The following is a 13,732-nucleotide window of genomic DNA, read 5'->3' as shown; positions in this document are numbered from 1 at the left end:
TTCCAGGTGAGAGAGTGCATTACAAATCCCATTGGTTTATAGTGCTGTATTATAATAGTATTTCTGAATGAAAACCTTGCTCTAATCGAAAACTACTTAGCCAATTTACATATGTGCAGTGTGGTTTATGCACTCCTGAACCACTGGATGAAATGAGTTGAAAAGTGCTTGCTGTACTCTTGAGTGTACATGGGAACATTCTACTAAGTTGGCATGGTGACCTCAAGTTAGGTTTTTAGCTCACCTGGAACATAGTTCCTGGGAGCTTTTGGGATGGTGCATCGTCCGTCCGTCCACAAATACTTGCAACTTATTCTCTGAATTTACACCCGAAATTTTGATGAAAATTTACCACAACCTTCATCACCCATGATGTACCAAAGTTTGTTCATGACATTAAAAAAATTGTGGTCTAAAGGGGGGGGGGTTGCCCCCAGAATATGTATTTGCTTTGTTCTCCGAAACCACACACACAATTTTGATTAAACTTGGCCACAACCTTCATCACTCGTGATGTACCAAAGTTTGTTCACACTGTTTAAAAAAAAATCAGGGTTGAAGGGGATTTACGGAGGAGGGGGTGGGGGTGGGTGTGCTTCCCAAAATAGGCATTGGTTATAACATTGGTACATTCTGCTGATTCTGTCCCACGTTGACTTTTCAGTATCATTATTCTACCAGGTGAGTGCCCAGGGGTATTGTCCTCATTTTTAGATTTATGTGAGAATAGAGAATTATCATAAGAATTTGGTGAATTATCATCCTGCTAATACACTCCATCTGGACAGAATAATTTGAAAACTGGATGTCATCGCTAAAATATAAATCAATCTCCCGGAAGTTGTACAATAATTATAAATGAGAAGGGCACTTGGTAGAGTGCATACCTCCGCCACGTAATGCCTGATCCACGAGAACATGTCGGGCCCAATATATTTTTGAAATGACATGCTATACAGGATGATATCATTTTTGGCCCTCTCTCTTAATGGTGAAGAATCACTCTAAAACTCAAATAATTCTCGTATCTAGATTTGGATATTCACCAAAATCAAATCAGTTAGTTCTTGCCAACCTATCCACCAAGTTTCATCTGAATACGTCCACACCTTTTTGAGACATCGTGCTATATATCGTTTTGGCTCCATCTCTCAATGGTGAAGAATCGCTTCAAAAATTCTAGTAGCCAGATCCGGATATTCACCAAAATCTAACCGGTTGGTCCATGTCACATACCGAACCTGTCCACAAAATTTCATCTGGATCCGTACACAACTTTTTGAGAAACCCTGCACACAGACGAACAAACAAAGAAGCAGACATCATCCAGAGCACGATACTTGCAAAATTTATAAAACAAATTTGACCTCAAAAATAATTGGTCATTGAATTCAATGACCTGAAATGTATATCTTCTTCAAATATCAAGTTAATAGGATGAAAATTGGGGATTTTAGAAACACCCCCTTCGTTGTTGACCTTGGGCCAATGTTGACCTTTTGGTCGATGTTGATCTCAAAAATAATTGGCTGGTTGAATTAATTGACCTGAAATATGAATCCTCTTCAAATTTCAAGTCAATCGGATGAAAATTGAGGATTTCAGAAATCTTACCTAAGTTGTTGACCTCTGACCTATGTTGACCTTTTGACCTCAAAAACAATAGGTTTCTTCCTTATGACAGACTCTACCATGTGGTGAAGTTTTGAGTAGATCAGTTTGATATTGTGACCTGTAGGTGATAGACAGACAGACAGAATAACAAAATCGACTGACCAATATACTTGAAAAATCTTCGATTTTGCAACTAACAAGAAGACGACATCATGCAGAGCACGATACTTGCAAAATCCATGAAACAAATTTGTCCTCAAAAATAATTGCTGATTGAATTCAAGGACCAAATATGCAAATCCTCTTCAAATTTCAAGTGAATCGGATGAAAATTGACAATTTTAGAAAAAAAATCCCTACGTTGACCTTTTGGCCTATGTGGACCTCTAAAATAATTGGTTGGTTTAATTCAGTGACCTGAAATGTAAACCCTCTTCAGATTTCAAGGCAATCAGATGAAAATTGAGGATTTCAGAAATCTCACCTAAGTTGTTGACCTTTTGACCTCAAAAACAATAGTCTTCTTCCGAATGACAAACTCTACCATTCGGTGAAGCTTCATGAATCGGTTTAAAATTGTGACCTGTAGTCGATAGACAGATGGACAGAATAGCAATATCGACTAACCAATATAGTTGAAGAAAAATCTTCGATTTTGCAAGCAACAAACAGACAGAAAGGGGTGAAAACCTAATCTCCTTCATCTTCGGTGGCAGAAGTAAATATGCCAATTCTCTGTTATAGTATCATGAAAACTACAGTTGTCATAGATGAGGGGAAAATGTGTTGAAACGTATGTGTTTGTTGGATGAAATGCATTGAAACGTGGTGGTTGTACTCGGGCTGTGCATGGGAACGTTCCACGAAGTTGGGATAGCCACCTCCAATTTAAAGTTGCTGCTCCTGCAGGGAGCGGGTGTTTCTATTAGTTTTAACATCAGCAGAATTGCACATCAGTAGATTTCAAGCCAAACCGAACACATAATCCCTGATTTCCTCCGCCACCTAAGGTGGACGGAAGTTATATTTTCATCCCTGTCTCTTTGTTACTTGCGAAATCAAAGATTTTTTCAAGTACAGTATATTGGTCGGTCAACTTTGTTAATTCTCTCTTTTTGTCTGTCTGTCAACCGCCTACAGTTCACAAGTTTAAATTGATCTCCAGGAAACTTCACCACCTCGTAGAGTTCGTCATAAGCAATTAGCCTATTGTTTTTGAGGTCAAAAGGTCAACATAGGCCAAAGGTCAGTCAACAACTTCGGTGAGATTTTTGAAATCCTCCATTTTCATCCGATTGACTTGATATTTGAAGAGGATTTGAAGATGAGGAAACACAATTCCACCTCCATTTATTTTTATGATCAAATTTGTTGTTGGGATTTTGCAAGTATTGTGCTCCACACATCATCTTTCTTGTTTGTTTGTCTGTGAGCAGGATTCCTCAAAAAGTTTTGGACGGATTCAGATGAAACTTGGTGGACCGGTTGGGTGTTTGACAAGGATTAATTGATTTGATTTTGGTGAAAATCTTGATTCGGATCTAATAATTTTTAGTGATTCTTCATCATTGAGTGATAGGGCTAAAAATGATATATAACACAATATCTCAAAATGTTATGGATGGATTTGGACAAAACTTGGTTGGCGGGTTGGGTGTGTGACAAGGACTCATTGATTTGATTTTGGTGAAGATCCTGATACGATGGTTAAATTTTTTTTTTCATGTGATTCTTCACCATTGACAGATGGGGCCAAAACAATATATAGCATATTTCAAAATGTTGGGAATGAGTTATGATAAAACTAGCTGGATGAGTGTTCGGTGACGAGACCAAGCAGATTCGATTTTGGTTCAGGTCCAGATCCAGATCTGGCCTATCAGTGGGATACATAACGTAAATGTTTCAGTGTGGCGGAGGTACGCGCTTCACCGAGTGCCGTTCGAATTTGGGCTTGTGCTTATAGAAAACATGGAGGTTCATTCTATCTGAAACTGCAAGGATGATTCAAATTTGATTTAGATTATTGTTTATGCTCATTCTGAATTTTGAATGTACAGTGCATTACAACATATGTCACATCGCAGTCAAAGCTTTCATGTGTCTTCAATGTGGAATTATTTAGGCCGTGAACATAACCAGTGTAGGACATCTTTGTTCATGACTAAGTTCATCAAAAACTTTTTGCTTTCATGGTCCTCTTTAATACTCTTGTCTTTTAACAGTCAATCATCACCATACTATGCAGCCAGTCATCTAAACTTCAACAGATGTGTTTTCATTGATAATTATCAATTTCACAATTATTTGCTATTCAATCCTCTTTATTTCACTTTCCACCATGTTGACTTGCTGTGTGTGCATAAAAGTAGAAAACATGACTGTGGGGTTAGGTTATTAACGCTCTTGACCAATTCCCTCAAATTATTTAACGTGCAATACTCTGCCTTTTAGAAGCCAATGGTCAGTGCACATTTGTACCACCGGTAGTTCCGACCCGAACCATTTCAGAAGTTGCTTGTGGAAACATTTGTTATTCTTTGCCTCCGATGTTTGTTTTGTGCCTTTATTCATATTCTGCATTTGTCTTCACCATGGCGATTTCCCCTGTAGTTTTTATTTCATTTTCCAACCTGGCCCATCGAAACACAATTTGCCGCTGCCTCACGTGAAACCCTCAAAACCTGGACATAAATGTAGCAAGTAACCAGAGTTGGTGTCAAAGCCACCCAATGCTCGCCTGTTTATACATTTATTGTTTTTAAAAGAATCGTCTAATAATTAATATTTTTTATAATTATAAAGCATTGCAGTGAAGTTTGATCCAAATAATTTTAAAGCAATATATGTATTTGTATATTGTAATCAGTAACGAGCGCAAGTGAGCACAATATACACCCGAACAAGAAGGTATATACAGATTTGTGCTACGACATGGAAAACAGCATCCTGGTTGCCATGGCAACCACTTTAGATGACGAACGTATGTCAGGGCACACCGTCTCCACAGTCTGTACCTATGTACCAAATATGAAACGTGAAAGTTGAAAACTTTGGGAGTTAGAGTGTGGACAGGAACGGACGACCGGTATCACATAATACGCCCCGATATGTATATGTATATGTATGTATGTATATATATATATATATGTATATATGTATATATGTATATATGTATATATGTATATATGTATATATGTATGTATATATATATATATATATATATATATATATATATATATATATATATATATATATATATATATATATATATATATATATATATATCGGGCGTATAAAAAAATAGTGTGGTAGATAAAAACATTAGAAAGGAAAAAATAACTTGCACCAAAAACTTTAACATTTTCACGCTCACGCTGATGCTGACGCTCACGCCGGGGTATAGCTATAGCTCTCTGTTCTTCGAACAGGCGAGCTGAAAATGAAAAAAAAAATTGAAAAGGGAAATGCCATTTTTTGGAATTGCCCACTTCCTATGTCCAATTTGGAAGTCAGATCTGCGTGTGAATGATGTTGGACAAGTTTGAGTCGAGCTCACAGGCCAATGTGTTTTTTGTGAACACGAGCAAAATGCATATAATCATCCAAGGAAATGTATGTCTGGTTTTGGCTTAATGCTCCGGGTGGCGGGCTTGGAATCCTCGGATCCTGAGTTCAAATCCCACTCGGCTGTTGAATTAATACCAGGTGGGGTTGACTCTGCCTGTCATCCTTCCGAGGTCGGCTAAATGAGTGCCAGCATGCTGGTATCCTCTGTTGGAGTGGCGACACATCCAGGAGTGTTCAATAGCCAAGGAGACTGCGAACGCAGCACCGACGCTCTGCACAAAGTATGGTCCCGATGGATGGATGGATGGAAATGTGGCAAAATATTTTTGCCAAAAATAACCCATCTGAAGCCGTCACATCACTATTATGGTCATTATGATGTGCTACCGTGGAAGGCATATTAGATGTGTTTGAAGACCGGCATTGAACCCATTGTGTAGAATGGTGATTCGTATATTAAGACATTTGTGATTTGATACCAATATTGGTAACGTGGGTCGAAAATCCCACAGGTTTTCATATAATACTCGATACTGTAAAGCATGCAAACATGTTCAAAGCACCTTTAGATTTTGCTTGTGGATATTATAAAATGCTTGTAATATTCTCCAAACGAATTATTCCGTTTAAATATATTTAATCTCCCAGGGAAACTTTGGCCATTTTTTGAATGCTCAGTTGCTTCATTGAGTTTCTTTTTGAGTTCAGTGCTGCGTCTGCATTTCCCATTTTCTGAACTGCCTTCGCCTTCCATTGTTTTTACTTGATTTGCATATTCACATTTCTTTTTTCCTCCTCCCTGTACTTTTAGCGCAATTTTAACTTGATCTTGGAGCGAGAGGAGGCGCAGAACATCCATGCAGCCAAGGGAAATTCAAAGAAGAACTTGTCCAAGAGGCAGGTGTTTTTGCCTGCAATCTCTGCAGTGACTAAGGGAGTACTTCAGGGTCTCCTCATGGTGTTGGGATACCTTTTCAAAGAAGAATACAGGTGATGTTGATTTTGAGAAAAGCTATGTTTGCTTTCAACTTGACCTGAGCAAAAGGGTCTACAATGCATATACAGCAGAGTATCGTAACAAATGGATGTGTTCTGTGAATTGGTTGCATAAAAAAATTGTTCTACCAATGCCACAACTCGTGGACTCGAGTCCCTGTACAGGAGAGTTGTGACATGACGTGTCTGGAATATTCTGATCATGTGGTCCGTGAACTACAATATATATCGCTTGCATTATTTGTACATCAGACAACGCTGTATACTTCTCGAGAATCGTATGGTTATATTATATCTGACACAACGGTCTAATTGGGAAGCGGTGGTATAAGGCGGAGGATGTGGAGGGTAAGGGGAGTGGGGTGGGCAAGAATAGACAGACGTACTGTCATGCCGGTGCTTCACAGGCAGGGTGAATCGTCGGTGTGTGTGCCATCCATCAAATGGACGTCAAGCAGGGGGTCCCGTCTGCTATCATTAGTTGGTGTATGCAAAGACCCCACGGTGTCCTTCACCAAGAGTAGGCGAGCTATCACCCGGAATCCCGGTCAAATTACAAACTACTGCCATGACTAACTGCTGGGAAAGCAATGGCAAACCACCCAGTGTCACCTTTACCAAGCAGCCAAGTGCCTGTCTTCAGGCAGAGCACAATCCAATCAATCGGTCTTCTCAAGCTCTTGCTCTTTTTTTTTTTTTCATTCACAATTGTTATCTTTAATCTAATTCTCAACTCTCTTGAAGATGTGCACATCCAGCTTTGATGGTGTGCCTCCATTTCTGTCTTTCACTTTCCTTCTTCCACTGTTTTCAAATTTCTCCGTCCTGTCACTTCCTGTGTGTGTTTCTTCCACTCGCACATTCTGTACACCTCAAATTAGGCACTCATTTGTGTGAACCTTCAGTCACTCATTCCACTTCATTTTGCTGCAGTTTCTCTGATATGCTTTATATGGTTAAATCAATCCTGTCTGATTGTATGCTTATTTTGATATGTTGGAAGAACAAAACAAAGTTATGCAATATAAACTCCCTGTTGGGCGCAGAGAAATACGGCTTAATGAGAAAACAGATGCATTACGCCTCGCACGGAATGGGAACAGGTTCGGTACGCCATGCTCGATGGAAACAAAATGGCTTCCAATTGCAAGTTGTCACTACTCTTCGTATATCGGGACTCTCGCCACAACCACCCCAACACCACCCTCCCCACCCTCCAAAAGAGCACCCACTATCATTAATGACATTTAAGCCTGATGTATCGCTGTGGCATGACGAAAGTTTTTTTTTTGTACATTTAATCGAATCATATATATATATATATATATATATATATATATATATATATATATATATATATATATATATATATATATATATATATATATATATATATATATATATATATATATGACATTTGTTCATGAAGACAGGATTATCCATCAAAAGCTTCCGTTCATTGTCATGAAATTGAAAATTCATTGCAAATAGTATAACATAAATCAACTGTAATCCCCACAAAGGCTGTTTATCAAGTACTTGTTTTCAAATTGCTCAGGATGTTTTTGCTCCGTAGTCATTCCATTCCTCACAGTGGTAATCCTTATTCTCAGGTATGCTGAAGACTACCGAGTTGTGCTCGCGCGATCTATGGCTTCAAGTGCGCCCAAACCCGACCAGCCAGATGCCGAGGGCTTTTTCTCTCGCCAACCAGTTGGCAAACGAAATAAGTCCAGGATCATGGCTCCATTGCTCACACTCCACCTGTGGTGTCTTAACCCTGCCGTGGTGAGAATGACTGGAAAAATTATCGTTTCTTTAGGATTCCGTGATCTATCAAGGATTATGTAATCTTTGGGATAATGTTGTCTTTCTTGATGATGTGACCTATCAAGAAGCATTAATGGGGGCTTTTGATTGGTTACTCTAAAGAAAATGTGAAAATGGCAAATAATGAATGTAGTTGCTCGTCTTGTTTCCCTTTAACCAAGTAGGCAAATCGAGAAGAATGATGCTGATTTTTCTTTCTATTTTTTTTTTTAATGCAGGCTTTCTCTGAGATTGCTGAGAGTGCACATTGCGTGGTCCTTTCCTCTGGTACACTGGCGCCTCTTACTTCCTTTGCTTCAGAGCTGAACACTCCATTCCCGATTCAGCTGGAGGCCAGCCATGTGATCCCAGAGAACCAGGTATGCAGATTAACATCATCTTTGTCTCGGCTTTTCTGCACCCACAATGCTCAAGGATGTTGCACTCACTAATGTCCACCTGGTGTTGTGCATCGTCAACATCTGGCTGCCGAAATGCCTTCGACGCATTGATTTCAGATAATCATCAGATCAAAGATAATCAGACATTTTAGTCGAATCACAGCCACCTAGTCATCAGCACACGCTCACAATGAAGTGTCCACCTTTTTCTCTCGCACCATCACAGCTGTGGGTTGGCTCGTTGGGGCAGGGTCCAAGTGGCCGGCCGTTGTGTGCCACCTACAAAAATGTGGACACCTTCCCATTCCAGGACGAGTTGGGGGACCTTCTCCTTGCTGTCTCACAAATCATACCAAATGGACTTCTTTGCTTTGTGCCTTCATACAGGGTAGAGACTTCAATTATAAATCACTCGTATAATCATCATTTCCAACAAATAATTTTGTCGTCATTCCCATCCTTTCCGGACTTATACAGCCAATTCTCACTTTCCCTCTTTACCTATCTGCTTCAGGCAGGTCTCCTGACCTCCCCAGCCCACTTTTCTCCTGCATGACCATGGATTTAAGCTAACCATTTCGCTCTTCATCAGATACTAGAGCGTTTGACAATGAGGTGGAGAGACACTGGGCTGTGGCAAAGACTTGAGGATACAAAAATGGTACTCTGTGAACCCAGAGGAGGAAACCGCACAACTATGGACTGTCTGATTTCACGATACTATGATGCTGTAAAAGTTGGTGAGTTGTAAAAGGAGATATCGAAGATAGTGAAGTATTGTCAAGAGTTTGGGAAGTTGATGTACAGTGGGTGAAGTAGGCCTACATATAAAATATGCACTGCTGTGCAAATGTCTTAGACACATTCAGGAGTTATAAGATATGGATATTATAAGCATCAACAATATTGTTGCGCATTCGCGCCCGCCGGCGTGCGAGCGGCCACGTAACTCGAATCGCGGCACGTCGCCCACCGGACGGACAATCCCGTCGTGACCCTCTCGGACTAATGCTGGGAACTAGTCACGGGTGGGCCTTTCGGCCTCACCACGATCGTGCCAATCGGCCCCCCGCGTGGGATAGGGTTGCTCGCCAAATTCGACCTACCTAAGTACCCACACGGAGGGTAGACCGGGCGATCGCACCTCGCCGCAGGTCGACTTCGGACACGGGCCACTTTAAGCGACCCGTTCCGTACTATCGGGATAACCGAGCGGTGTTATCGTCAACCTTGACGGTTCGATTAATTATTGGGCGTATTTAGCCCACGACCAACCCTTTACGTGAAGTAAGATGGAGATTCAATTAGAGAAAAGACGAAGCGAAGCGGGAAAACAGTTCAACATAAAGCACATTTATTCCGCGGCAAACGGAAAGCACACGTATACAATTATGCACCAAAAGCAAATGTAACAAAAGAAGAAACACCACAATAATGCACAAGAAGCAAATGTAAAAGAGAAACACAATGCAGATCTACTACCGACTACCGAGCACACGGCAACACTTATACAGTTTTACTTCACAGACCGCGCCGACAACACATATACTCCAAGCAAAAGAAAAAGGAAGGGGCCACCCTCAACGATGAGGGGGCAGACGGGCCTGGGGCCGAGACCGCGTCGAGCCTACCCGTCTGGTGATGAGCCGCAAAATGGCGGCGGCGCCCCGACTCCGCGGGCCTCGCTGGCACTGCCTGGAATGGGGTGGGAACGGGGCCCCCTTTTCACACTATCTCAGCACGGGGGGAAACAGGAGGGGGTTGTTGATGCTCGGGGGAATGAGGATATCTCGCTGGCTTGGGTCCCGCGCCGAGCGTCTCCACCGCGACCTCGGTCGCGTTACCGGCCTCCCCTCTCCGCAGCTCCCCGACTCTGACACGAGCGCAGACCTCCACAAAGATCCTTGGCTTCTCCAGCCTCCCCGGACCCCGACAGACACTCTCTCGACTGCCTTCGCCGCCGCCACAACTCTCCAACTCTCCCACTCTCCACTCTTCTCAACTCCGTCCAACTGCTAACTCTTCCCAACTGCCTCAATTCTTCAACTCTTTCCAACTGCCCGACTCCCTCCAACTGCTCCACTCCGTCCAACTGCTCCGTGCTTTATAGTCCGACAGGAGAAATCATATGCAGATTTTTGGATCAGGAATCGCTCGGGGGCGGAGCCACGCTCCCCATTGGACAGAGGAAAAGTGGGCATGAATGATTCTTGATCCGCGAATCTGCATATAGCGATTATACTCCGACGCACCTGGAGGCGGGGCCAAATCGCCCCACGCTCGCTGATAGGACGGAACAGAAGTGGGCGTGAATCGTTCTTGATCCGATTTATCGGAAAGGCTGGTGTTTTTGCACCCGCTGCTCGGTGCGCGCCCTGTACGAGTCCAGTATCGGTGCCCACAAGCGGCGCGGGAATGGCGGTGATGCGATGGTTGCGAGAGCGAGATGTGACGGCAAGGGTCATGGCTGTTGGCGTTGTTGTTGTTGTTGTGACGCGGCGTTGCGGTTGGTGGTTGTTGTGTGATGGCTGTTGAGACGTGGTTGGTGGTGGTTGTGGTGGTAGTAATGGTGGTTGGTCCAAAATAAAGATAGTAAAAGAAAAACGGCTATCTAAAAGGGTCGCAGCCCGAATGAATGACATTTATTCCCTCTAAACAACGGGTTTGGGCTACTACACATATACTTACAGAGATATCTCACCTACGGGACCTGAATGGTGGTTTGCGAATTTCGTCAACCACAACAATATATTCAAACTCAGATTTCAATATCATTGAGGTTGTATGGGATTGTATGGGGGAAAGAAAAAGAGGGGCACTTTCTGAGACCTTTCGTTCAGCAGGTTTGATATATTTTGAACATGAATGGGATTGGGGGGGAGTGGGGGGGTGCTTCTTTGTAGAGCTGTCAAATGATTTATAAAAGAAATACATGGACAGATTACAAAGGGGAAACTATTTAAAGGATTAACTATATGGTATTCGTAGAATACTTACCTTGAGAACAGCCTGGTGTTGGCTTAGTGGTTAGGGTTGTGGCTTGGGATCCAAGGGTCCTGAGTTCGAGCCCTGTTTGCCACTGAATTAACACCAGGGGGGTTGACTCAGCCCGTCATCCTTCCGAGGTCGGCGAAATGAGCACCAGTATACTGGTAATAGGGGCACTGCATCAGTGGCATAGCCGCGCCCCGAACCAATGATGCAGCTCGGAGCCAAAGAGGCAGCACACGATGAGAACCTTGAGAAGGACTTGGTGCAAGGCAACTATTCTGGCGGCAAATTTGTGATATCTACACTGAGGTAAATGTGTACAAATTATACCTTGAAAAGTCGGCTGTAGAGTACCTTCATTAGCCTTTACAAAGTAGCTTTTATTCTCGTTCTCCAATGTTTTCACAACCAAGGCTGAGACGCCAGAATAGATCGCAAAAGTATAAATCGGGAGATTGTTTAAAATACCTTCTTCTCCTTCTCCTTCTCCTCCTCCTTCTCCTCCTCCTCCTTCTCCTCCTCCTCCTCCTCCTCCTCCTCCTCCTCCTCCTTCTCCTTCTCCTTCTCCTTCTCCTTCTTCTCCTTCTCCTTCTCCTTCTCCTTCTCCTTCTCCTTCTCCTTCTCCTTCTCCTTCTCCTTCTCCTTCTCCTTCTCCTTCTCCTTCTCCTTCTCCTTCTCCTTCTCCTTCTCCTTCTCCTTCTCCTTCTCCTTCTCCTTCTCCTTCTCTTATTTTCACGAGCTGAGATCAATCAAGGCTGAAGCGATTTACACTGGTTCTAATGCAGTGGTTCCCAACCTGTGGTACACGAGGGCCTTCCAGGTGGTTCGCGAGCACTTTCGGGCTCAACCTTTAAAAAAATGATTTGGCCTGATACATCTGGGAACCCTGACACACAGCAAAGACGAAGCACAAGGAATGCTCTCCTATGAACTTCTGGGTGACGATGGCCTCCTCGTACCTGACACTAGCCCGTCACACTGTTCCCCAGGGCTACTGATTTTTCCCCTCTACGTGGGAGTGCGAGCAGGGGTTCTCAGCCATGATGACCATCAAGTCAAAGAGCCGGAACCGTCTTGCTGCACCCGGCAATGATTTCCGATGTGCTGTGAGCAAATGTGCTGTGATGTGCTTATGAGTCAGGTCAGGTCAGGTTCGATCTGTGACCTGCTACAGGTACCATGTAAACCTGTACTAACCTGTTCCATGGTCGGGTTGTCGGCGACTAAACCGTCTCCCCCACCAGGTTTTCTCGTGAGGAGGGTGTTTGAATATGGACACCCAGCAGGATTAAAAACAAAACCTGTCAAAGGGCGGAGGAGCTCCTTGTGAGCCAACGGCCATCCATATCTAGTGCCCAACTGTCTGCGGACGTCCTCCTGCAGTTGGGTCACTTCTTATTAGGAGGTTGGTGGCAGGATTTGCACTCCGGCCACCGTAAAACCCTTCATTCCGCAAAACACAAAAAACGCAAAAAATCTGAAAACCCACTCCGTGGGAGTACCTCCTGTGCAGCTTCCCTTCGCAGGGCAGCTCACCGGATGACGGGATTGGGGCAAAGCCTTCGGGACCCCCAATCTTTGATAGGAGGGAAACCACGGGGTAACATCCCTGGGTCAGATTGCGGGAGAGTGTGTCGGAGTGGTGCTGAGCTGTCGTCCACCAGACGGCGGTCTCAGCAGGTTAACCTGAGGCGGTCCCTTCGGGTGGGTGCCTGGAATGTCCTATCCCTAAGAGAGGATGATCACCTGTCTCTGTTATCATCTGAGCTCAAGCGTTTAGACATCGGGATTGCAGCTTTCTCTGAGGTTCGGAGACCGGATTGCGGCGAGATAATGGTGGGTGGTTACACCTACTATTGGTCTGGTCGCTCTGATGGTTACCATACCCAAGGAGTTGCTGTAGCTGTGTCCAATAAGCTGACCCCAATGATAATTGAGGTAACACCGGTCAACGAGCGTATTATGAGATTAAGGATTCGTCACTTCTTAGGTGTCATTTCCCTGGTCTCTGTTTATGCTCCGACTGAGGCGAGTGATCTCACCGTGAAGGATGCATTCTACGCCACACTCGAGTCTGTGGTTGATCAGTGCCCCAGACGAGATACACTTCTAGTCTTGGGGGATTTCAATGCATCGACTGGAACTGATAGGGATGGTTATGAGATGTGTGCTGGTCCCCATGGGTCAGGAACTAGGAATCAGAATAGCACTAAGTTCCTTGACTTTGCAAGAAGTCATGGACTTAGGGTGGCTGGTTCATGGTTTCAGCGCCCACAAGCTCATCGCTGGACTTGGTATTCCAACGCTGGCGGTGTGGCAAAGGAGATTGACCATGTCCTCATTGACGGTCG

The 13,732-nt window shown here is 43.5% G+C and overlaps 1 protein-coding gene across 2 annotated transcripts in view; it reads left to right on the top strand.

Annotated features, from left to right (window-relative positions):
• The window catches only part of BRIP1 (BRCA1 interacting DNA helicase 1), a 45,015-nt gene that overhangs the window by 8,799 nt on the left and 22,484 nt on the right, over positions 1-13,732 (top strand). For both annotated transcript variants that reach the window (XM_085876325.1, XM_085876317.1), the window contains exons 12-16: positions 5,996-6,174; positions 7,794-7,968; positions 8,229-8,369; positions 8,617-8,778; positions 8,983-9,130. In XM_085876325.1, coding sequence (XP_085732451.1) covers positions 5,996-6,174; positions 7,794-7,968; positions 8,229-8,369; positions 8,617-8,778; positions 8,983-9,130 — 805 coding nt within the window. The remainder of the gene's footprint in view (positions 1-5,995; positions 6,175-7,793; positions 7,969-8,228; positions 8,370-8,616; positions 8,779-8,982; positions 9,131-13,732) is intronic.

The sequence above is a fragment of the Eptatretus burgeri genome, chromosome 1 (genome assembly GCF_056783735.1).
Source record: "Eptatretus burgeri isolate ZD-2024b chromosome 1, Ebu_testis_v1, whole genome shotgun sequence".
NCBI classification, from domain to species: domain Eukaryota; kingdom Metazoa; phylum Chordata; class Myxini; order Myxiniformes; family Myxinidae; genus Eptatretus; species Eptatretus burgeri.
This window is presented reverse-complemented; position numbering and strand designations above follow the sequence as displayed.